At 38.3% G+C, this 26391-nt stretch overlaps 1 protein-coding gene and 1 non-coding gene across 2 annotated transcripts in view; one reads left to right on the plus strand and one right to left on the minus strand.

Moving 5' to 3' along the window:
- Positions 1-83: 83 nt before the first annotated feature.
- The window catches only part of LOC137403567 (exocyst complex component 8-like), a 31097-nt gene continuing 4789 nt past the window's right edge, over positions 84-26391 (minus strand). Inside the window, exons 4-16 of the mRNA XM_068089523.1 lie at positions 25686-25781; positions 23909-23985; positions 23620-23768; positions 23051-23204; positions 22628-22760; positions 21684-21858; positions 21245-21389; positions 18756-18939; positions 18172-18302; positions 16530-16649; positions 15179-15284; positions 9842-10032; positions 84-554 (exon numbers count right to left, since the gene is read on the minus strand). Of these exons, the coding sequence (XP_067945624.1) occupies positions 378-554; positions 9842-10032; positions 15179-15284; positions 16530-16649; positions 18172-18302; positions 18756-18939; positions 21245-21389; positions 21684-21858; positions 22628-22760; positions 23051-23204; positions 23620-23768; positions 23909-23985; positions 25686-25781 (1838 nt within the window). The 3' untranslated portion in view covers positions 84-377. The remainder of the gene's footprint in view (positions 555-9841; positions 10033-15178; positions 15285-16529; positions 16650-18171; positions 18303-18755; positions 18940-21244; positions 21390-21683; positions 21859-22627; positions 22761-23050; positions 23205-23619; positions 23769-23908; positions 23986-25685; positions 25782-26391) is intronic.
- On the plus strand, positions 17083-17155 carry Trnav-aac (transfer RNA valine (anticodon AAC)). Its single transcript has one exon. It is a non-coding gene; the product is annotated as a tRNA-Val (tRNA).

A 26391-nucleotide genomic window follows, 5' to 3' on the forward strand; every position in this document is an offset into this window, starting at 1 on the left:
ATTTTACATGTATGTACAATTTTCAATGTCCGGACATGACCCGGTCCGTAATACTTTGAACAAACGAGGCTGGTCTTTCAAGCACTTGTCTACTAGTAACTTTATCAAAATGACTACGTGTTTTGCCAGAAAATTGAAAGCATCTACAGCATGAACAAGATAGCCTCATGATGTATGCATATGTCCACAAACTTTTGAGCCATACAAATCTGTTCATTGCACAAATCACATATTAGTTGTACTCGATTACAAAGTAAAATAACCAGGTTTTTGTACAGGAAAAGACATTACTATTAGAACTGCAACACCTTGATATCAGACTAGATACAGATCGAGTCACTTCAAGTACAAATACAAATAAATGACTAAATACCGCATCAGACAAGCTCGGCTTGGTATGCCATAGCCAAGGATTTGAGTTTACCAAATGACCTGTGCATGTGCTTCATTTCTGTAGAAGGGTATCCAACGCTGTCCAGGTACCTGGCCTCAGCCACTGCCAGCACCTTTTCCTCCAACCATGCTGCATTCTTTAGTATAAACTTGTTCTTGTTCTGTGCAAAATTTAAAACTTGGATATGACTTACAGGCTATTCATTAACTGGGGCATGACTTACAGGCTATTCATTAACTGGGGCATGACTTACAGGCTATTCATTAACTGGGGCATGGCTTACAGGCTATTCATTAACTGGGGCATGGCTTACAGGTTATTCATTAACTGGGGCATGACTTACAGGCTATTTATTAACTGGGGCATGACTTACAGGCTATTTATTAACTGGGGCATGGCTTACAGGCTATTTATTAACTGGGGCATGACTTACAGGCTATTCATTAACTGGGGCATGACTTACAGGCTATTCATTAACTGGGGCATGGCTTACAGGCTATTCATTAACTGGGGCATGACTTACAGGCTATTTATTAACTGGGGCATGACTTACAGGCTAGTTATTAACTGGGGCATGACTTACAGGCTATTCATTAACTGGGGCATGGCTTACAGGCTATTCATTAACTGGGGCATGGCTTACAGGCTATTCATTAACTGGGGCATAGCTTACAGGCTATTTATTAACTGGGGCATGGCTTACAGGCTATTTATTAACTGGGGCATGGCTTACAGGCTATTCATTAACTGGGGCATGGCTTACAGGCTATTTATTAACTGGGGCATGACTTACAGGCTATTTATTTACTGGGGCATGACTTACAGGCTATTTATTTACTGGGGCATGACTTACAGGCTATTTATTTACTGGGGCATGACTTACAGGCTATTTATTTACTGGGGCATGATCTTAGAGCATTTTCCTTTTTAGCAAGCAGTTGGCTAAATGGATATCTACAGAGACTGGTGTCTTCCGTACATGTTTTAATTACCCGGCATCAACACTAGCATATTGCAAGTTGGTGTTTGCGAGGCACTCACACATATCACTGCGCCTCAATGGCTAATTTTGTAAGCGACAAACAAACGTTTCGCATTTTGACAAGTTTTAGCAAATAATAAGACAATCAGCTCCAAAAATCTTTTTGCAACATTTATAAACAAAAAAGCATCAATATATTGCTAATGGAAGAATTATCAAAAAATCTTGACCTGTGCAGCCGCATTAGCATGGCGACCTTTGCCAAAAAACAGAGACCTTTGCTAAAATGATAGCTTGTGTAGCAATTTTGAAAAGGTTTAATAAAAACCAAAAATGATGCTGGCCAAATATTGCTCTCTAGAGCAAGATTTGGTTCTAGTGAGAAGGCTTCACCTCGCCTACTAGACTACAGTTATTATAGGTAGTTCACAATAGATAGTCTTATTCAATAACCTCCATGATGACTTCTTGTGATAAGATTAGGGATAAGATTAATTTGCTTCCAAATGTTATTCATTTGCTTTTCATGAAATGTCAATAGACCATTCACATCGCATTACCGCCGAGGTAATGATTTCAAACCTTTGCGCCACTTGAAAATAAGTAGTTTGAATAGAGGCGATTAGGCGCTAACCACAGGATACAAATCCAATTTATTGCTCTAGGTATGCCTAGACAAGTAAATGGGTGAGGAAGCGCTGACGAAACAATGAACCACCAAAACTTGGCAAACACCAGGCTAAAGGGGCCGACGCAGCAATGTCAACATGGACAATAATTTCTATTCATGGACAATTTACACAGCGTAAGTGGTTGGATCAAAGCCGTGAAATGATATTTGTACAATTCTGCGCTGCTCGACTAACTTGTAGCGGACTAGGGTAAAGTTCATCGAGGAATTCTAGCTAGATAAATTAGCCGCCTAAGCTACTAAATTTTTTAAGGAAAGTAACATATATGTACAACTCCCAGGTATAGGTTATAAATGAAGAGAGGTGGTTAAAAATGCTACGCTTAAAGATGTGGTTGCGTCAAAAAATTCAATTTAATGAAATTAAGACCCATAAAAGGCTAAAACATCAGCTACAAGTTGATGCCATTTTTGTCTTTGTAGACCAACCCTGTCCAGAGATATATGCGTTTGAATGAAGCCCTCTTTTAAAAAGCTCACGTTCCAGCGGGTGCTTCTTTCGTGATGTCACAAGCAAGATATCTGAAACGAAACCACTAGCGATAAATATGAGGCCGCTTCGTTAGCCAATCATGAGCGCCAAATTTTTATATAGGCCGTAATAAATGTTATCACTCGTAAAACGCGTTGTCTGTGATCTCGAAGAGTCTCATAATTAAAGAATTCATTCTCACCGTTACTGATTCAACTCGTTTCAACAATTACTAAGTTATACATAGTTTTAAAATGGCTTCAAGTTCGAGCGACTGCGACTCAGAGTTATCTGAGCAACTTTTAGTAAATGATTGGAGTAGACAGCCTATGGTCAAAGCTGACAGGCGTCAGCAGCGTTTTGCTGCAGAGGAAGACAGAATGGAGGTAAGTTAACTGTACTAATACTAATTCCATGTACTAATTAATAAAATTATAACTTTTTGCTATCACTAATCATCGTTTTATATTTTTATATCGGTTCACCTAGCTACATTCGCTTCAAATTTTTTGTGGCATCTTTATCTAGTAAATTAGATTTATGATTTGACATTAGATGTTCACTTTTCAGTTGTAAAAAGTGAAGAAAATCGATTGATCAATGCAAATCTTTAATTTCCAGAACCAAAGCTTCGAATCGTTGGCTTGGCGTACTTGTGCCTTTGTTAAACGTTTATTCGTTTTTAAAATTACACTCGCAATCTATTCAACTCCCAATTTGGAAGCTGTCAATAGATACGCTTTAGAATGACATATCTATGAATGACATATATTTATTGCATTTGTTTTACTGATTACAGAATGTTTATGTCGTCCCACCAGCCGAAGAAGCTTTGTCAGTGTGGAAACTGCATAAAGGGGAAAGAGAGACTTGAATGTGTGCTGCATAAGTCATGTTTTGTTTGAGTTTGTTGCAGTAGATGAATTTGTCTTATTGTATTAGCTAATACTATGTGAGTGGCCACGACTTGATGAATATTTTTAATGAAAGCTTTACGCCGAGATAAAAATAATTTTGCTTGTAAAAATTATATAATAAAATAATATTGTTGAAGATGATGCAAAACATGATTTGCAGAATATTGTAGTGAATTGGATATGGTATATGGATGTCCACAGAACTGGAGAATGTGAGTTCAAATCCAGTTTGCAGCAGACTTCTCATCCTTAAAACTCTATCCCTATCTATATTCTTTTCAAAGACGTGGCTTGCTTATTTCACTTTGGTAGTATTCAGTAAGGATACTACTAATAAGAAACTAGTACGTAGACGGTGTAGGCCAGGGGTCTCAAACTCAAATTGCTCCGAGGGCCAAGTGATGACTTCTAAAGTACCTCGAGGGCTGCATAGCCAGAAATTGTTTAAAATTATAAAAAGTTAATAAACAAGACAACATAATAAGAACGTAGTGCTTTACAAACTTTCTAAAATCCATTTATTGCAAATGTAATGTAGTCAATTTAAGTACCGTATTTGGCGTATCTGTATTTGGTTAACTTAGGTTTCAGTCACTTTCTGTACTGACTGCTGACCTGGCAGCGTTTTGCGTCAACAAGGGCATCAATATTAGGCTTGATTTTATGAGAAGAAACCAATCTCAGTGTTGCTTGCAAATGTTCATTAGTGAGCTGTGACCTCAGTACAGACTTGTTAACTTTCATGGATGAGAAAAATTGTTCACATGCAAACGTACTGCCAAACATTGCAAGAATCCTTGCAGTAGCAGAGAGTAACCTTGGAAATCTTTCTCGTGAAAGAAATGTGTAGAATTCGGGTATCCCTACTTCTGCATATTTTTGCTTCAAGATAGTATCACACTGGAGTTCCACCAAGTCCATTTGCAATTCCTCTGCAATAGCGTCAATTTCTACAGCGAACGGCGTCGAAGAAAGTTGAAATTGTGGCTCTGGTAACTTAAAGTCTGCAAAACGCACATCAAACTGTTGAAGTAACTCAGACATCAAATCTGCATATTCTTTCAAGCATTTGGTCTCAACTGTGCCGAAGGAATTCAGAGTTGAGAAATGGGCCAAATTGCTCTCACCAAGTTGCTTCATCCACAAACGTAGTTTAACTCTGAAGGATTTCACACTGTCGTACATCTGTGTAATAATCTGTTGTTTACCTTGAAGCTTTATGTTCAGTGTATTCAAGTGATCCGTAATATCAGTTAGAAAAGCAAGGTTGCATTGAAATCTAGAATCAGTCAGTAAAGGAACTGCCTTATTTTTCATTGTCATGAATGAAGCGATTTCATGTCTATGTGCAAAGAAACGCCTCAAAACTTTTCCACGACTTAGCCATCTTACTTCAGTGTAATAAATAAGTTCACCATACTCAGATTCCATATCTGCAAGAAATGAAGTGAACTGCCTGTGATTCAGCCCCCGGAGATCGTATATAGTTGACTGTTTTAACTACTACATCCATCACCTCTTTCATCTGTAGGCTTTTACTACAAAGGGCTTCTTGATGCAAAATGCAGTGTATACTAGTGAAATTGATTCCTGCTGTTTCAAGGCTGTTTAATTTGTTTTTCACCAATCCAACAACACCTACATTTTGAGAACACATTGACGGTGCACCATCTGTGGCCAAAGATACAAGTTTATCCTATGGCAAGTTATACTTCTCAATGCATTTTTCCAGGGCTTGAAATAAATCACGTCCAGTTGTAGTACCCTTCAATGGTAATAGTTCCAGGAATTCTTCTGTCACATTTAAATTGCGGTCCACACCTCTGATAAACACAGCACAATGTACGGTATCTGAAGCATCTGTGCTCTCGTCGAGAGCAATTGAAAGTCCATAGCTGTCTCAGTTAATTGCATCTCCACATTTGCTGCTAAATCTGTAATCCTGCTGGCTACTGTATTGGCTGACAAGCTTATGCCTTCAAACAGTTTCTTTTGATTCGGACATAAAATGTTACTTGCAGTTAAAAGACATTCTTTTATAAAAGAACCCTCTGTAAAGGGTCGTGATGACTTCGCTATCATCTCACTTAATGCAAAACTTACTCTCACAGAATCCTTGTTGGACTGGTTAATTTTGGTGAAGAAACTTCTTTGTTTGCATAATGCTGATTTAAGTTGAATAACTTTATCCTGTCTGACTTTGCCGGTGTACGCGTCATATTTCACACGGTGCATTGTTTCGTAGTGTCGACGCACATTGAACTCCTTCGGAACCGCTATCGTTTGCTGACAAACGAGACAATGAATTTTATCGCTGACTTCAGTCACAAAATATAAATCCTCCCATCTGACTTGAAAAACTCTCTTTTCATCTGCGAGTTTTCTTTTTCGAAACAGAAGACATGGGCACTTGTTTTAAAAAAATATAGTAAAATCAAATTTATACAATGCAATCAACAGTGAGCGATAATAAACCGGATGTATGCTTTGAGCGCTACACGGAAATCAATGGAAAGACTACGAATAAATAAGTAGGTAAGATTTTCTCCTGGTTAAGATGGCGCTTTTGCAAAAGTTCAAACACCGACAATAGAAATGTGTCGCGGGCCGCATGAAATGCCTTTGCGAGCCGCATGCGGCCCGCAGGCCGCGTGTTTGAGACCCCTGGTGTAGGCAATGATATACAGCCCCGCCCCAAGGATAGGCGACAGACATAATGTGGGCGGGACTTATGGGAGGCTGTATATCGTTAGTATGGGTAGCTGCAGAACTGTGCTGATACAAAGACCTCGTTCTACATAGTTGACTTGACAGAATTACCGTAGACCGGTAGAATTGGTAGTCGGTACCCAAATGTTTACACAACATTTGGAGTAAGTGAGTAGAACAAATTTTCAATTTTCATTATTTGAGGCCTTTGAAACATTCATAATAATGCATTTGTAGCAGGATTTAAAATTTTATTCTAGCCAACATGAGCAAATACAAAATAAGATATATGCCAATAGAGCCGCATAAGACTAGACTTTTATCGCAAATAGCCGATGTGAATATGAGAGATAGAGACAGGTTGTCTAACGCGTGACATCATTTTGGGCAAGTCTAGACACGTTTTAGTGGCCTGAGCGTTTTTACGGCGATCAGATTTTTTCGGTTTTAATCTTCAAATATCTTGGCAATGCGATCGCGTAACACAACAAACAACATATCAACTGATAGAGAAAAAAATGCTTTCTTTTAAGATCAACTTAAATTTGACGCAACCACATCTTTAAGTCAAAGCTTACTTAAAACAGACCTGCAATCACGATACCTATACATGACATGTTCAACAAATTGTGGATTAACCCAAATTTTATTCAGGGAGATTCACAAAGATGGGTATCAGGATGATTGCCCCTGGAAAAATTGCCACTGAACGATTGCCTCCGGACAATTGCCCCATAGGACAACTGCCCCCGATAAAATTGCACAATCCTTTATATATCCTAATAAATTTACAAAATCTTTTATTTAAATTTTCGTTTTAAAGTGTAAGAATTTAAAACAAGAAAAAAAGTTGTAAGCCTTCATTTACCAATAGTCACTCCATCGGTATGCGGACACACAAGGATCACCCGTCATGAATTCGTCAAAAGTGAATGTGATAAAATGAAGCTTATTTATGAAGGTTACATAAAGGTTACATGTTCATGAAACAAATAGAACCAGCCCTAACCCTCCTCCCTTGAATGATAAAATTCAAAAATGATTGAAAAATTAAAAAAAAATTTATGTAACAAATTTAGTAAAAACAATCATTCAATGCAATAAAAATGATAACTAGCCCAAGGCTAAAAGCAATTTTACTGGAGGCAGTTGTTCTAGAACCACAAAGATGAACCACCTGATGGACCACCTGATGTCAAATAGTATGACAGCATCATCTCTCATGCACACATTGGCCCAAGGTCAGCCATTTTAACTCTTAAATACATAAGACAATGAATGCTGTGCAGCCGATTAGATACCATAGCAAAAGTGACAGTCTAATAATAGCACTGTCAATTTCATATAAACCCACTTCTTTAAGAATTTTCATTTATTATTGTTCTCTCACTCATAGCCTACACTTGTGAATCTGAGAATTAGATGTTTCTACTAACACTACAAGCTAGTCAAATTAAATTTCTCCCTAGGGAAGTGATGCCTGCCATGAGTCTTGATCACACAAACACTAATTAAAACTTGTGCCTTAGGTACACCCTAGTAAGCACAAGGCAACTGGTAAAGATGAAAAAACTACCTTCAATAGATCATCATACGTTGATAGAAATGCTAAAATGCCTATGATTCGATTTAATGAGCAAGAAGTTGTCGCTCCTTGGAAATTGCAAACATATGCATGGATTAAAGTGTATGGGCGGGGAAGGCGCATAGTGTTACGATTCTAATTTCACACATTTCACTACTGTAGGAAAATCACAGCAGTTTTTGAGTTAATTTGTGCAGCCGATAATCAAATTGTAGAGGCCTCGTTGACAGCCCTTAATGGGGTATCAAAAACCATGACCTGAGGACATTGCAAACAATTGATGTTTGTGGACTATGATAATCAGCTGCATATTATATAGCAAGTATATAAGTATATTTTATTAGACTCATCCATGAGTCCTGCATGGCTAGCATTTAACTGATAGTAGCATATAGAGGACAACGGGTAGTGACGCATTGGAGCTACACCGCTGCATCGCAGTGCAATATGCAGTAATTGCACTAATAACATGCACTAATGCGAAGCAGACATTTACTGCATCCGCGGTTCTACTGCAAATTGCCCATTGCAATCTACTGCACATATACTTTCATGACGCATTCGCTGAAACCCAGGAATTCAAACATACGGCGAATACACATTCTCCAAAACTAGAAACTTCATGTGTACTGCAACTGGGCATTAGTATGAAATCTATACCGTGGATCAACTGACACTACTGGCTTTTTACAGCGTTGTATAAAATTGTCGGATGCTATGTTAAGCAAGCTCATGAAATTGCAAACTAGCTGCCATATAATTTTAGAATAGGAGTCAGGCATTTATCACCCTTCCATTTGATAAAAGTAAAGTCTTTGTATCTCGAATTCTCATTAGCCGTATGTATTCAAACCTTAGAGTCTCGTGCCAAACAAATACAATATGCTAATTGTGATCAATTTATTTGCCTACTCATACTCAAGGTTGAACATATTTCACATCTTGTAATTGTGTTGTGTCTGCTTCCAAGTCAACTCAATGCTTGAGTTTGCGATGAGTTTTCATGTAAATGAGCTGTGTGTGCGTGTACAGTGCAATGCAAAAGTCCCTACTGCATATGGCACTGCGAAATGGGCACTAACAAAATGCTCATTGCCTCCTGCACTGTAAACAATGTACTGCATGTAATACACACGTGCTGCATGTACTACACAAGTGCTGCATGTACTACACACGTACTGCATGTACTACATACGTGCTGCATGCATTACACACGTGCTGCATGTACTACACATGTACTGCATGCACTACGCACGTACTGCATGTACTACACATGTGCTGCAAGTATTACATATGTGCTGCATGTACTACACATGTACTGCATGCACTACGCACGTACTGCATGTACTACACATGTGCTGCAAGTATTACATATGTGCTGCATGTACTACACATGTACTGCATGCACTACGCACGTACTGCATGTACTACATACGTACTGCATGTACTACATACGTGCTGCATGCATTACACACGTGCTGCATGTACTACATATATGCTGCATGTACTACACATGTACTGCATGTACTGCATGTACTGCATGCACTACGCACGTGCTGCATGTACTACACATGTGCTGCAAGTATTACATATGTGCTGCATGTACTACATACGTGCTGCAAGTACTACATATGTGCTGCATGTACTACACATGTACTGCATGTACTACACATGTGCTGCATGCACTACATACATGCTGTATGTGACCTGTGCACCTGTGCTCAGCAGTAAAAGCATGCAAATGCAATGATACTGCATGGCTGTGACATGTTTACAACAGCTACTACACTGCTAATGCAACTACATAGACGTCCAGGCAAAAATCTATTGCGACTGGATGCATTTTGCATCAGAGAATACTTATCATTGCACAGCTACCGTATGCTATTTTTTGTAATGGCCACAACCCTGCCTAGAGCTCATTCAATTATCAAAGTTATATATTTTTATGCATAGCTTAGAACAATGAGCATAGGAAATCTGAAAACACTGTTATACCTTTCTCCTGGCATCCTTAGCGTGCTCATTGTGTCAGCTATAATTCTCCATACATAAATGCATGCGCAAACAAAGGGTGTATGTAAAAGCTACCTCTTTCATGTAAAGAGCGGAGTTGAGTGACTTCTCTATGTGAGATATTTGCGATGACCAGACCTGCTGTACACCAGAATCAACGAGATACTGAATGCTGGGCTGGTTCAGTTTACAGAGGTCATCTAGAAAGAGTATCACAGTCCTGCAGAAGGTAAGGCTGTTCTCTGTCAGCGATATGTAGAGCCCGTCTAAAAGAGAAGATTTGTTCTTGTGAACAAAATATGGACAAGCCAGGTTCAAGCTATTCGAAGTCCCACCCTAGGACTATATACTATGTTACCAAGACTATTACTAGGTTTGCATACAGTGAGAGTGTAGCGACACCAGGGGGCGCCAGTGTCGCAGTGCTAGGCTGACAAGCGGATCATGTTTCCACAGGGTGCTATAGTAGAGCGATGGCTGGGCGACCCGCATGTCTGCGTACAACGCAACAGGCAAGCAAGACCTATGCACACGCGCGAGTGCGACACCGCTAAGGTTGTTTCCGTGGCACAACGATGGCGAATAGCACGGGTGGTTCACTTCCAAACAGTGACACTGAATCATGACAGAATAAGAGCGACCCAGCTGTTTCCGCGATGGCATTGCAGTGCCATATAGAGGTTTATAAATTTTTATACGTTATAGCTGTATGGAAACTTAGTAAATATGACCATACCTAGCAAAAGCAAAAAGTAATTTGAATGAAAGCGTGGTTTTAATACAACTCTATAAATTACACCCAACGGTAAAAACAGTTTGCAAATAATAAGATTGTCAGAACTTGCATTATACAATTCATCGCAATACACTTTGCTTATGATTTATTTATTCTATATGTAATGAGATGGAATAGTGTTCATACTTAGCAACAATAAGTTATTTAAATAGAATTGAATAGTATCTGTTGGGAAAGGTGTGTCAGCGCCTATTCATGTACCTGGATGCCCAACAGAGGATAACCTGAACCACCAATACTATATCACTTACTCCACTAACAAGATCAAGTACTTTCCTACCTGTCAGGCATTGACAGGCCCAAACAAGTGAGTGCAGAGCATCTGGCCAAGTACTGGGTTTACCGAGAAATTTAACTCACAGTATTCAATCACATAGTAGCCACTAGTAACTTGGCATAGCTTGGCGAAAACTATAAAAAAGCCTATAGGAGGGGGAGGTGAGGGTTATTTTCTCACTGAATGCAAGAGGAGGCAAACCTATGCTAGTTCTAGATTCTCCATCAGAGAGGCTGTCGGAAGCCCCAAGAGTTTAAGCTACCTCATTTTTTACAGCGACATCCAACTTGTGAGAGAAAGAACTAGTTGTACCTTTAGTCTGTCTCTCTTGGGACAAACTCTGCACACACGCATGCACGCACACACGCACATGCGCCAGACATCTACCAGAACCGATTGTATAGTTTCTAAAATTTTCGTTAAAGTAAAAGCTTTACCTCTCTGTATGTTTTGTGTCATGCGGTCTTGCTTTTTTTCAAAGACTTCTCAATAATGTGTCATTAGAGTGCACATGTTTCTCAGTGATAGTACTAGTATATCTATAACTAGGTCATCGCGCTTTGTGTTGCTGTCACTGCTAAGCGCGGCTCTCACACATCTAAACTATTAGATGTAACATGCTAAAAAGCACACAAATTGATGGAAATGAGCATTATCCTAGGCGTGGATCATCATATGATTTAGCACTCAATGCAACCCATTTTGAGCTGTGAGCTCAAATCTTAGGTGCTCGTGAGTATTTATTATCAAGAATCTGTACAAATTAAAGTTATGAATTCTATTCAGATTTTCCTTCCTACAGTAATAAATAATGACATAATTGATAATAGTAGATATAGTAAAGCACTGGTGAAATTGATTAAATTAAGTTTATTGTCCCTTGAAAACAAAAGCTTTATACATGAGATCAACGCAAATCGCTAAGTACAATCAGAGTGTCAGACTATGAAGCAATCCCTTGAAGAATGAGTAAGATGTCTACAGAGGCTGCAGAAATTGAGGCTGCAGAAGCCACATTGCACAAATAATGACTCAATGATCTTGGCTAGCCATGTCTGAGTCTAATGGCAAGGGAACCTCGACGGCTGGGGACATGACCAGTTGCCGAGAGTAATATTTAAGATTGGATGTCATTGCTGTTACCATCAGTGACATTCTTTAGGTATCAAACTCCGACCTGTTGTTTGCAGGTCAGGTGTTCTAGACCGCTAAACCACGGCTGACAGTCAGACCTCTAAACATGAATCTAATTAGTTCAAATATCTGCTACGTAAGTTAATGTATAGTACATAGGATCACATATTTTATACACTGTAATTCAACTTGTTTCTCAGCCCATAAATACCTACGATGACTTCTTAACAGATATTGCATTTAATAGCGCATATCAATAAAACAAACTAATTATAGAGAGATGTAAAGAATACAATATAAACGAGTAATCAATAAAAGAAATTTGGATTGTCAGTTTACTTTGGACTTTAGTGAAACACTAATCAATTCATAGTCCAGGTAGTTGTGTAGGTTAGGAGATAGAGGTAGTGATAGAGATAAACGGACATAATTTATGCTAACTCAGACTAGGTAAGTTTGAAAGAGCTTAGACACTTTTTATAAATTTTACATTTTACGTTTTTAGATTTTATTTTTAATATCAGCCACTTCACATTGTTTTATGAGACTGTCATCTTTCAAATCACACCTAACGACGTGTGTTGGCAAACACTTTGGAGGTAAAGTTAAATTTGTGTTTGAATTTCACGTCGCATTTTGGGGAATTCGTTTGTTAACAAAATCATACGTAGATGGTTGACTGCATTAACAGCACCAGATACTGTCACAAGCCAATCGAGGGCTCAGAAAATATGTAAATACACAAAGAAAGAAAGCACTCGAGTTGCTATGTTAATCAAAAGGTACTGGAACCACATCTTCTCAATCACTACAGCAGGGACTGAACTGCTGGATACTGTTTGACTGTCTTATAAACCACAACTAGTAACCTGGTGGTCTAGTGCGCCATGAGCGATCATCAGGTGTAATAACTATGTGTGCAATTATTCCTAAAGGAAACAAGATGGTTGATTAGTGCACGTGGTAGAGTGTTAGTCTACCAAACTAAAAGTTGTGGATTCAAATCCTATTAAAGGAAATCGTTTTTCTTAGCCTCTAAGCATGGCTCTCATTATAGTAAGATTACACATTCGATGACTACGGAAGTAGACAGCACAGATCCAGGTGCAGAGGGTCGAACGGTTGTTACCGAAACTTTGGCCAATCGAACGGAAGATGGTAAGCTTAAAGGTTTACTAGCAACAAAATTCACATTACAGTTATTTGGTATCAAAAGATTCACCATGTCTTACTCTGTTGTGTTGTAGGTGCAAAATACAGTGAAACTCGGATAACTCAAACTTCAAGGGACCGAGCAAAAGTGTTCGAATTATCAGAGTGTTCAAGTTATCAGAGCACTGTCACAAGTCCATGTATTTACTTATTTATTAGTAGATACATGAACATATACAAACTATAATATAAATCAAAAGCACAAATGGCTTGTTTCAAATTAAATGCTTCTAATGTAAAGGTTAAAATGTTTTTATCAAAAAGTATAGAGATTTTTCTATCACTTGAGATTGGTTTGTTGTTTGAGGTGATGTTATTGCCAGGACGTTTTTAGATTGACATTAGCAAAACTTGATCGTTGCTGAAATGCTCAAAAGAAAAGACATCTTTTTCTTTTGAGCGTTTTACCCACGATCAATTTTGCCGATTTTTCTTGAAGTTTATGCAAAGATTAACTTACTTTACCTGGCATTCGTTAAGAGCAACACTCCGAGGCAGTTCAATTAAAAGTTTTACGAGGTTTTACGGTACATTGTATATCACTAACGTTTTTTGAATGGATACTTATTGAATGTACACACGTATTCTGTGTTTAGGTCAAACGATGAATAGTTTTTTTTAGCCAAGGCAACGTATACGTTTAATTACCACAATTTTTAAAACGTTTTAAACATTCAACATTCCGACGTTGATTCAACACGGAATCTACGTCGGAAAACTATTCATCACGGGCTAGCCGGGTCACGAACTCAAGGATTTTCGCCATGCAAATACAAAACAACATGCTGTTTTTTGTTTTGTATGTGCGTGGCGAAAATCCTTGCGCCCGTGACCCGGCTAGCCCGTGCTATTCATCGTATAACAGTATAAATCAAATTTCACCAAACCTTTAGAACAGTCGTTGACAAAAATATTTTGCCGATGGAGGTAGTAATGACGCTTATGAATTACGAAAAGTTGAGGTTTACCTCTATGGCTTGGAATAAAGTGATTTTCTAAAGCGATAGCAACCGTTTCGGTAGCCGTTGGGCAAAAAACAGTTCGAATTAACAGTGTTGAGTTCGAGTTATATAGAGCCATTTATCATTGCGTGGGAACGGACCAAGCAAATCCAGTCGAGTTAACCATGTGTTCGCTATATCCGAGGGCGAGTTATCCATGTTTCACTGTATGTGGAAATGTGATTACAAGCTCTTAAAAGCTCAAAAACGAAAAGCCGCCGTAGATTGGAATCTCTTTATTTCTCTGACGTAGTCATGACAGTTTGGTTGGTTATTGTCTTGTCACGTGACGTCCTCACGTGGATTGAAAGGCCAATAAAAAGCTCAAGACAAACTTATTGTAGCACTAGTTTATGACAAACACTTCGGGTTTTACCGAAGACCCCGTATCAAATATAGATGCTCGTTACTTTACAGTTTTGTTTCAGCTTCGTCTAATCATCAAGTCGTAATCTGATCATGTGACTCATTAATTCGCAAATAACTTTTGCAGCACTTTTCGATTATCACAGGTGACCAACAGGCTCGTCATGATTATCAGACAATGATATGTACTCCTTCGAGCTAAGGTTAAAAAGTTTAACGAATTTTTACGGTAAGTTATAAGTTATCAGTGCTAAAAGTGACAGCATTACAATGACGATAAAAAAGACGTGTAAGAACAATAGGCCTGGTTTTATTGAATGCGTGAAGTATATTTGTGAAAATATTTCGACGAATAAGGTTGCATGAAAGTATAGACAGAAACCATCCTGTAACAACTACGTCCCATTTAAGCCGTTTTGGAAAGAGAATCCAAACTACGGCAGTCTCGTGTGGCTGCGATTAACTGTTCGTTTTTTTAGCTTTTAAGAGCTTTTAATCACATCCCCATATATTTTGCACCTACAACGCAACAGAGTAAAACGATGATTTATAAAATCAGCCAATTATATGCTCGGAACTGCTGACTATGGACGGTGAGATGGACAGCGATGAAGAATGAGACTCACCATAGACTAAGCTTTCTATATCTGTGAATCCAGCATTGATCATAGTATCCAGTAGAGAGTTAAGTTTATTACGATGTGTGAACTGCATCGGCTGCCAGTTATCCTCCTACCACATAGGAAACAAAGAGTATTTTAATGCTGGAGAATTGGCTTGTTAAAATCACATTAAGCCCGACCTTCAGAGCTCGTGGCTTACAGTTTACATTTCTATATTATATTTATAATATCGGCCTTTTCGCAGACTCTGATTGGAGAATTGGCTTGCTAAAGAAATCAAACGTAGAGGTTACACTGTATTAACAGTCAAACATCTACATATGATTTCTTGGAAACAAAGAGTAAACACAGACTATTAAAAGCTCATTACAGTGAGAATGTCGGTGTTCCATGCCCAGCAATGCTCTGCTATGAACTGTGGGATTTCAAAGGTTGGACTGTCAAAAAACCCAAAAAATCAGGCAGGTATTCTGGTGGTCTTTGGAGTTGGTATTCAAATGGTTGTCTGTAATTTTTCATTTTAGTGAAACAATCACATATAGCGCATATTTTATGTACAGAATTCCTATAGGTAGCCTGTGTTCTAGGCTAGCAGTCTAGAACTGCAATGCTTTCAGTTGAAGCATCTTACACTGGAGCTATCACCTAACAGAGTTAAGTCATGCCTTATATCCATAGTACACATAGGTGAATGGGATTTGGAAGGGGAGATTCTACAGTCAGTCATGTCAGCCCTTCTCAGGGGATGCTGCCATGATTATACAACTGGTGACCAACTGTATGGCAGCACTATTTTATCCATATGTAAGCTCATTTAGAGGCGTTGCACTACCCTGGCAGTGTATAGATATGGATAGATACGATGTATCGATACGATGTGTAGATACAATGTATAGATACAATGTATAGATACAATGTATAGATATAATGTATAGATACAATGTATAGATACAATGTATAGATGCAACGTACAGATACAATGTATAGATGCAATGTATAGATGCAACATATAACAACAGTTACTGTTGTATTCTTGTAAAGAATTGAAGCCTGAAGTACTGTAGATTGTAATGTAGTTTATTCACTGACGGAAACACACAACTTGAACTGAGAATGTTTTGGGTATTTATATGGAACCAAAAGTAGCTTTATAAATTTTAGCTTAGTATATGGTAAAAATACAATATAGCACTATATGGCTATCTTGCTTCAGATGTAAACAGAATTGTTATAAGTAAAAGGATTACTATAGCCATAAACTTATCTCATAATTGTCACAATTCCTTATAGCTCAATAGCCATAACAAATGTATAGACGCAATGTATAGATATGATCAGTGTAAAGAAAACTCACCTCTGCTCTCTGTTTACTTTTCAGGAGAAAGTTATTTGTATGATCCAGTGCACACCTCTCGACATCCTCACTTATTAATGAATTGAAAATAAACTCAAGGTCAAGGCCAACATCCTGCAACTGTAAATATCAAGTTGTTCACAATTCACAAAGTCTAAGCTTGTTTTTTGTTGCTAGCTCAAGCAGCCCACTAAAATGATTTTAGCATATACAAATGCAACACTTTAAAGAAATTAAAAAGTTTTTTACATTGTTTAAAACCATATAAAACAATAACATCGCTGATAAAACTGACAATTAAAATAAGATGGAAAATCTACTCAGGTTGAACGATTTGCTATGGGCAAAGTCTAGATTAATACTAACATTAGGCAGTTGTATAGAAAACCGATTGCGATGTTGTAGCACCTGAACATGATGTATACATTATACAGCATGTGGCCAGTATGTACAGCGAAAAAGTTTGAACTAAATGGGGAAGAGTCATAGCCGTTACGGCTTTGTAACTCGCAATGCTAACAAATAGCTTGCGTTGAAGGCTCATAAACAGTCGGGTCGTATGGTGTAGTGGTTATCACGTCTGCTTAACACGCAGAAGGTCGCGGGTTCGAAACCCGCTATGACCTGTATATTTTTATTTTTTGAAGATGAGAAATGGTTATTTTTTTACATTTTCTTTTTCATTTTACATCTTTCGAACCAGCACTAGCCTAGAAGTTTTGCAGCGGTTATATGAAGAGAGGAGATTCAGTGTAGGCCTTCCTACATGCTCCGTAGTAACAAAAATCTTTCACATTATCGGTACCTTGGAGATTGTATTACATACAAGTTTGATACAGAAAGGCAGTTATGAACACCATGATATATGCATACCCCCTAAAAATATTCTTCAAATATTTTTAGAAATATTTTTGAACATAATATTGGTTTGAAAAGAAACAGCACGATTTGTGTATGTGTAGCAGCAAAAAGGGGTTACAGAAGCTGGCTTGAGATCAGTCCTCGTCAATAGGTTGTAAGACAGATGGCGCGGTAAATACAGCCAGCCTATCATTAGTGATTCCCTCAAGACGACTTTACCTGAGTAAGATCTAAACACCCGCTTTCTTATCTATCTCTTTATGAATGACATTCGCGTATGTAGTGTAGCTGTTGGGAAACAACAAATTCATCTAGCATTGTCTGTTTCCCAAAGCTAGTTCTAGATGTAAAAGGCTCATATGCTAAAAGCTTACATTTTTATTTGTTCAAATTGCTATGAAGTCTACGGTAAACCCTGCATCGAGCGTTACAAAAATGCAGCTATTGATAACTTGACTGCGCATGTCCAAGCTGGCATCAAAGTAGTAAAAATAAGTCCCTACGATTGGGCGAAAAGTGGAGCTGAAACCAGTAAGCTGACATGCAATCTACGACCCTGCTGCCCATAGCTCAATAAGCAAAATGGTTGCCTCAAAAACCACGACAGGCTAAATTTATATCAACTTACCGACAGGAAACAGTATTGCCTAAATTGACCTGTTCGATTTAAAAAGTTACGCAGTAAATTAGAGTGACCAAACAGATAAGAGGAGCAGGCTATAAGCTGCCGATTCTAGTTCTTAAAACCGATTGATGAAGGCTGATGCAAGGTAGCACTAACCTTTATGCAAGAAGTCCTAGCTATGCCTACGCACTCAGCGATAGTTGGTATTCCGGATTTACTGCCAAACACCTGTCTCTTGTAGACTTCCACAAAAGCCTCCAGTTCTTCTCTTGCCCAGACAATTACTCCTACATGTAATATGTCTATATATAGATATATCTATGTCTATATATCCGTGCTTGTGCAGTCATCAGTCTTACTATTACCTATGCTAGGCTTCTTGGAACCCATGTTTTTAAAATTCAAAAAGGAAGGTGTGGAGCACTGGTTGATATTATTAGAACAAAATAAAACCAAACTATGTGAAAGAAAATTCCATGCTTAGAAACATATGTGCTGGTTTGCGAAACCGCAATATTTCCAGAAACTATGGACATCACGTGTAAGAAATTACTTTGTACATCGAGACGTGTTTACTCAAACTTAATGTCATATGCTAAAACATTAACATATGTTAAAACATTAGAACGTTAACGCCGAGGTTTTACTTTAATAAGATTTTATTTGACTGTATTCCAATTCACTTTTACCACCAAAACAGTAGGATCGATATTGACAGGATGATATCAAGAAACACCCACCTGAGAAACATCCGTAGAACTCGGATGGAAAAGCTTTATAAAACTCTTTGCAGGTTTCCTGCAGGGTGCCAAAGAACATCTCACACAGTCGTCTTATGTAAAGGTTGGTGGCGCCCTCTATCTTCAGTTGTCGCATGTTATACCTTATGACAGTGCTTCGGTTCTTGAGGAACAACTGGCAGGCCTATGAGAGATGTGAAGTAATAATTGCTCAAATTACAGTCATTGAAACTTCAGAAAAACAAATGGTTTGTTGGACTTAAATGCTACCAGAAATCCTTTTGTGTTTTAAAACAAAACCAATTTACAATAAAGAAAAAAAACAGAGAGACCTTTGAAACTTAACAAATGTCAATACGCATTTTGGTATTACGGTCAATGCTTGGTATGAGCAGACAACTCCTCATGGAGTTAGAAACCATCTACTGCTTTAAATTTGTTGTTAACTTCGTGAGTCATCCAATACACCAGCTCAAGCCAATTCATTTTAATGGGTGATGTACAGCCAGCAAATATTCCTCAGACCCATACTTCTTTTTTAATAGGTCACAAGGTGACCTTCACCTCCAACCGTTCTCCGCCAAATAGCGTATTCGATATACAATTTGGTTATTGTCTAAGTCTCTTGATAGTAATTACTTAATCAACCTTGTCTACAAAAGACTAACCACTTTGAGCGAATGCAAAATCAAAGTATAACACAGTCCCTCACTACTTCTCAGTTCACCTGTCAGAGCTTCAGTAAAAAAATATTCATTAAAATTTTTTACAAAATTATCGATAGGAAAAACTAAAATACATAAATCGCTCTCATGCTCTGGCCAAGTGAGATCCTTCTGCAATCACCATTGATAGCAGTCGCTGTGGCTCACTAATGGTTTTTGCAAACTATAAATTTTTGTAAACTATAAGAGTTCAAAGTGTTTATGACGCCATTTATCACACCTCTTAAACAGCCTCAGCCCTCAAAATTGTCAAGTGCACCTAAGAAATTGAGAAATAAAATTACAATTAATAAAACAAATGACTTTGTTAGATATTAGCTTCTTATTTCACAGATTTTCACTCATCGTGAGAGGGTGGCAGTCCCTATTAACCAGGAAGAGTGAGAGGGTGGCAGTCCCTATTAACCAGGAAGAGTGAGAGGTGGCAGTCCCTATTAACCAGGAAGAGTGAGAGGGTGGCAGTCCCTATTAACCACGAAGAGTGAGAGGGTGGCAGTCCCTATTAACCACGAAGAGTGAGAGGGTGGCAGTCCCTATTAACCAGGGAGAGTGAGAGGGTGGCAGTCCCTATTAACCAGGAAGAGTGAGAGGGTAGCAGTCCCTATTAACCAGGAAGAGTGAGAGGGTGGCAGTCCCTATTAACCAGGAAGAGTGAGAGGGTGGCAGTCCCTATTAACCACGAAGAGTGTAGAACTATTTTGAACTTTTAAAGCTTAGAAGAAAATAAAAAGATGCAGCAAGCTTATGAATAAACCAAGTAAGTAATGAGGCATCATTTTAACAGCTTCTCCTCATGAACCAAATAACGGTGATTCCTACTCGGTGGTGCAATCATTTTGAAACTTATTTTTGCGAGTTTTGTGATAGCGCATACTTAAAGGTTGACTTGCAACAAAATTCACATTACAGTTATTTGGTATCAAAAGATTCACCACGTCTTACTCTGTTGTGTTGTAGGTGCCAAATATGTGGAAATGTGATTACAAGCTCTTAAAAGCTCAAAAACGAAAAGCCGCCGTAGATTGGAATCTGTTTATTTATCCGACGTAGTCATTACAGTTTGGTTATTGTCTTGTCAGGTGATGTTCTCACGTGAATTGAAAGGCCAATAAAAGCTCAGTATAAAACTTATCGTAGCACTAGTTTATGACAAACACTTCGGGTTTTACCGAAGACCCCGTATCAAATATAGATGCTCGCTACTTTACAGTTTTGTTTTGGCATTATCTAATCGTCAAGTCGTAATCTGATCATGTGACCCAATACTCCGCTAATAATTTTTGCAGCATTTTTCGATTATCACAGGTGACCAACAGGCTCGTCATGATTATCAGACAATGATATATACTCCTTCGAACTAAGGTTAAAAAGTTTAACGAATTTTTACGGTAAGTTATAAGATATCACTGCTAAATGTGACAGCATTACAATGACGATAAAACAGACGCGTAAGAACAATATACATGATTTTATTGAATGCGTGAAGTATATTAGTGAAAATATTTCGACGAATAATGTTGTATGAAAGTGTACACAGAAACCATCTACCACAACTATGTCACATTTGAGCCGTTTTGGAAAGAGAATCCAAACTATGGCGGTCTCGTGTGGCTGCGATTAACTGTTCGTTTTTTAGCTTTTAAGAGCTTGTAATCACATTCCCACATATTTTGCACCGACAACACAACAGAGTAAGACATGGTGAATCTTTTGATATCAAATAACTGTAATGTGAATTTTGTTGCAAGTCAACCTTTAACATACCTGCGCTGACTTGCCAAGTCGTATGAGCTGGGTGACAGCTGTTCGAGCGCTATTGGTGCCAGCTCTCATCGTTCGCTCCGGAGATACGAGTAATTCTTGCATTAGGATATCGGTCAGCTGCTTCACTCTCTGATCCACCCTCGCACTGTAACATTATGATGGTGAAGAGGGAATGCTTTTCGGCATTTTCAATTTTGCAATGTCACTGATAATAAAACGTTGCTGTTTACGTGACTCAAGATATATTTGACCGGTTTGGCTATAGTTGACATATCACAGCTGTAGCCTTACGTATAGCCAACATAACTTTACAAAAGTATTAAGGGCAGTAGCCTTCCACATGTTTTGGTGCTTTTCACACCTGTGAGCCCTGTCATAACCTCCTACGAGCAGAGTTCCAAGAGACTCAACTGAATTAATATCGATTATTACTGCGTACCTGTATTCTCGTAAAACTGGTGATTTGACCATGACCTCTTGCAGTTTAGCGTTGACCTCATATATCTGGTCAACTGCGCCTTCAAAGTCTCTCTGCGCAATCAAGACATCTAGATCCTCTGGCACCTCTTTGAGGCCTTCTATGGATATCAGTTGATCACTCTCCTCTTCAAATGCTGAAGGACATGCCAACAAACAACAAGAAGTTATTACGAGACCAACATTTACTTTTGTTCTTCAACAATAATAACTTCCAACAAATGAAAAAAATTAAAAAACTGCTGCACACTAGTATTCTACTCGGAAACCCCAATTCTGCAGACAGGTGTGTCCTCAACTACGCCACACGACCTACTTGCCATACTATGGAATAATTGTGCAGATATTTATTGCACATGCTAATCTTTAATGGCAATTGGTTAAAATAGGCGCGCTTCAAGCTACAGCTAGAGCACTTGAACTACTACAAAAAAATACATGCGCAGACTTCCCCAAAATGCTCTAATATAATATGTATATACATGTATAGCATAAACTTAATTAAAGAAATAACACAGAAATAAATAAACACCATCATTTAAAAGGTAGGATGGTGAATGTTGTATTTGTTGATTAAAAATCAATTTTTTTTTACAAAAACCTTTTTTATTAAATGTGCAACACTGGGCATTCAGCTAGTATTTGTTATAAACACAGCCATGTCTGACTGTTCCAAGTCCCATTTATAGATTAGCAAAAACTGCATCGCATCAGAATTAAACTTGGTTATTCTGCTGAGCATATAGGCACACTACTAACTACACCATTTGACCACCTTGCCGCAACTACAGAATAGTTGTGCAGAAAACTATTACACATGATTATCTTTCATGGCACTCGGGGCAGCGTACTATTAGTACTAGTACCATATTTACTAATGAAACAGAAGTAGTCGAGCTGACTTACGATTAGATGGATTCGTCTCCCCTAAAGGACTTGGCATGTCTCTTTTTTCTGCTGCAGCCAAGGCCTCTCTCCTAGCTTTATCTTTTGCAGCCTTTTTCTTCTTTACTTCCTCGAGGTATTCAAGCCATTGGCGCTGAAATAGTGTGCAGTTATTGTGTAATTATTACCATTACTCTCTCAGTATAGTCATACCGAGTGCAGCTACTGCCCTCGGACAAGTTATAGTCATATTGTGTATATACGCACCGCAGATCGATGGTAATGCATGTCTAAACTATCATTTTACTAGCTCTATTAGGTGACGCAGACCATAGATCGCTGGAACTACCTGATTAATGCCCCCAAGCTGCGCAACAAATCTCCACCAGATGTCATTCATCACACAGCATCTCCCTCCTCTTTCTTTAGCCTTAGGGTTCTTACCTTAGCCTTGGGATTATCAACCTGATAAATTCTGGTATCAGGAAACATTAACACCTTGAAAGCATTCTTGACGGGACCGACGTCTCTGACATTCACAATGGCCAGACTGTCCAACTCGTAGAGAGCGAGGAATTTATACTTGATTGGTCCCCTCCTATCGAACAAGAGAAAAGCCAAGCTTCAAGAATTGAATGCAAAAGTGATACACGTTGGTTGGTAAGAGATGTGAGAAAAAATTAATCTCCAGAAAGAAAAGAGGAATCCAATGGTGAACATTTACTCGCATGTTATAGCAAAGCTGCAAACATACAGGCATGAATAATGGATTAACACAGTTCATCTTGTTAGGCTATCGCTTTTTATTACTGTCCAGTTTGTTTACAATTTGCCAGCGAGTTGTGAAATCAAGTGATAAGTAACTATTAACCAATTTTACGGCTAGAGAATTGCACGCAAATACAAATGTTAGCAGAACAATCAAGGTGGAACTAGAACCATTAGACACGCAGACCATTTGTAGTTGGGACATTTATGAGCTAGCTAGCGACAGGAATAGAACTAGGAAATACTTGTTGGGGTTTGCCTGCCAAGAGGCAAGCATGAGACTGTCATTGAGCAAAAACATGTGGCACTTTTGAAGCTGAGCAAAAGACTCCACTTCCAGCTCTACCACGTCTCCATCGTGTACGAGGTGCCTTCCTGACACCTCCATCACGTGCTGCAATAAAGAAGAGTGCTAAGCAAAGAAAGACGAGCAAAGTCAATGTAAAAAGAAATACAGGAACTAAGGCTATATTACGATCGGATATTTCATACTAAGCATGGTCAGACTTTTTTCAGCCATGAGAAAAATCATACCGAGCAGCCTTCCACTTTTTCCATAAGAAATGCCAAATTCTTTCTAGAATCTTCTTCATCCGCGATGCTCATCTCAACTGCAGAAGAAATTCAGCCAATAGAATTGTAACACACATGCTACAAACACATTTTATATAACTACTCATAATAATGGATGCGAGTTAACATAACTATGAGAAAGTGTATCAGAAATTCAGCTACTGATACAGGTCATGGATGCGTACACTAATGATACGATGTATGAGCAGAACTAGACAAGGTACATGGGTCAACCAGTAAACCTACCTATAATATAATAATATAATAATATAATATAATAATATAATATAATACTCAAATCACACGTGATTAAGATGAACTTGCACAAAGTTTTGGTAAATTTTATTGGAAAGTAGTGTACCGGTATTTTTCTATCATCTGCTATTGTTTTGATGTCTGAGGTGGTCTGACTGTCAGAATTTTTCAAGACAAAAATCAACAAAAAGTAGACTGCAGATAAAACACTCGGAAGAAGCGAAAGTGCAATTATGACATTAATAGTTGCAAAGTTTATTACTATTCTGTCTGTCTCTTTGCAATAGTTGCAAAGAGACAGACAGAATAGTGACTCATAACGCAGCAACTTGAACATAACAGCCGATATCAACTATAACAACGACATTTTTAGCGCTTTAAACATGATCAAGTTTTGTTGATTTTAATCTTGAAACATCCTGGTAGTCAGATCACCCCAAACATCAAAAACAGTCGCACGTGATAAAAAATGCCAATGCTTTCTGATGAAACCTACAAGAATTTTATGCAAATTCATCTTTTGTACCAATATGCATAAAGGTACATCGACTCTTGCTAAAATGTAATAGTAGACTAACTCATGATAAACATACAAGCAAGTGTATCTTTGAGACTGTGCATGAGGAAACATATAAACAATATTTACTACTTGAGGGATGCTGCCTACATGTCCTTGTATATATATACGGTAAGTGAAATTCCGTGTAGGCCTATGTGTTTGTGTGTGTGTGTTCCCTATAAAAAACCAACTTTTGGATAACAGAATGGTCCGAAATGTTGCATGTACTTTTCTTTGATATTTCCCTGGGTTTCAGGTCCAAAAACATTTGGGGTCACCACCCCCAAGAGGTGTTAGGGCCAAAAGAGGTGTTTTTGTGAACAAAATTGATACTTAATATGATTTCCTAATAGTACGGGCTGCTGAGAATAAGCAGAAGATATAATGATACATAGGTTTATATCTGATGAAAAGGAATTCAGTTTGACAGATATTGATCACACCTGAACATCTTCACGCAATGTTGGTTCATACATCATCCACCCAACCCACTGTTTTTAGTGAATATAAAAGCATTAGGCCTGGTATTGTCTGGGATGTCTTTTATTTTAAAACAAGTAGCACCCAAAATGCCTGTAGATTTTTACCACAAATTACTGCACTGATTTTGGGACAATGCATGAACGCGCTCATTGAGAGCAATTGTCGATCATGTCCCTTTGAGTTTTCAACCAGAGAGATGTTTAAGAGGCTGGATCTCAGGAGCCAGATGGAGTTTTGAAACCCAATATGTTTTAACAACCTGGCGAAAAATGTAGAACATGCGTGTGAAGCTTGAAACGAAATCAGCCAGAGATGATGAAATGCATAACATTTACGGAGACTAATACACATACGCACACAACTCACATCTCAACCTTTCATAGAATACTTTGAAACTACAGATAAAGTCAGGTACAATCATAGACATCGAGACTTGCAAACCTTTATCAGAAGCTATAGAATTCTCCATTATGTATGTCATCATGTTCTTTTGCTCGGTCAGCATATGATTGAGCTGGTACATCTCTCCTTCCAGTACTAAACACACAAGAGCCAACAACTATTACAAGGGAATATATTCTAGCAAAAACGTAAGTGATATTCATACTGGCGTGTTCATCTCCCTCTATAAGTAAGCCACTCACTCTACTTGTGTATGTGTATTTGGTCTAGATGTACTAACATCAAAAATAATTGCACATGAAAAATGCAATAGCCATGATCTCTAGCGAAATCTCTTGTATCAGTTCACTATAAAACTTGTGAAGTTACAGCGCGGGTAATTTATTGTGTTAGTCACTAGATTTTGTTCAAGGTTTAAAAGGAATCAACAAAACATGGAGACAATCCTGAGCGGAACATTTATGATTCTAAACGATAAAAGAACACTATTAAATACACTAGTACCCTGGCAGTCTGGTGTACTGTGAGAGATCGTCATGTGTACCAACATAGCACAGAGAATAACTATATGCCCAATTATTCTGCAGTGCAAAAAGGCAGTCAGCTGGCGCACATGTTAGGATGTTGATGCACCAAAGCTGCTTGCTGCGAGTTCAAATGCCGAATGAAGCAACCTTTTAGCCTCCAATTCTGGTTTCGGACAAATGGAGAGACACATTTTTAGTTATAGCAAAGACTCTCACTT

The sequence above is a fragment of the Watersipora subatra genome, chromosome 9 (genome assembly GCF_963576615.1).
Source record: "Watersipora subatra chromosome 9, tzWatSuba1.1, whole genome shotgun sequence".
NCBI classification, from domain to species: Eukaryota; Metazoa; Bryozoa; class Gymnolaemata; order Cheilostomatida; family Watersiporidae; genus Watersipora; species Watersipora subatra.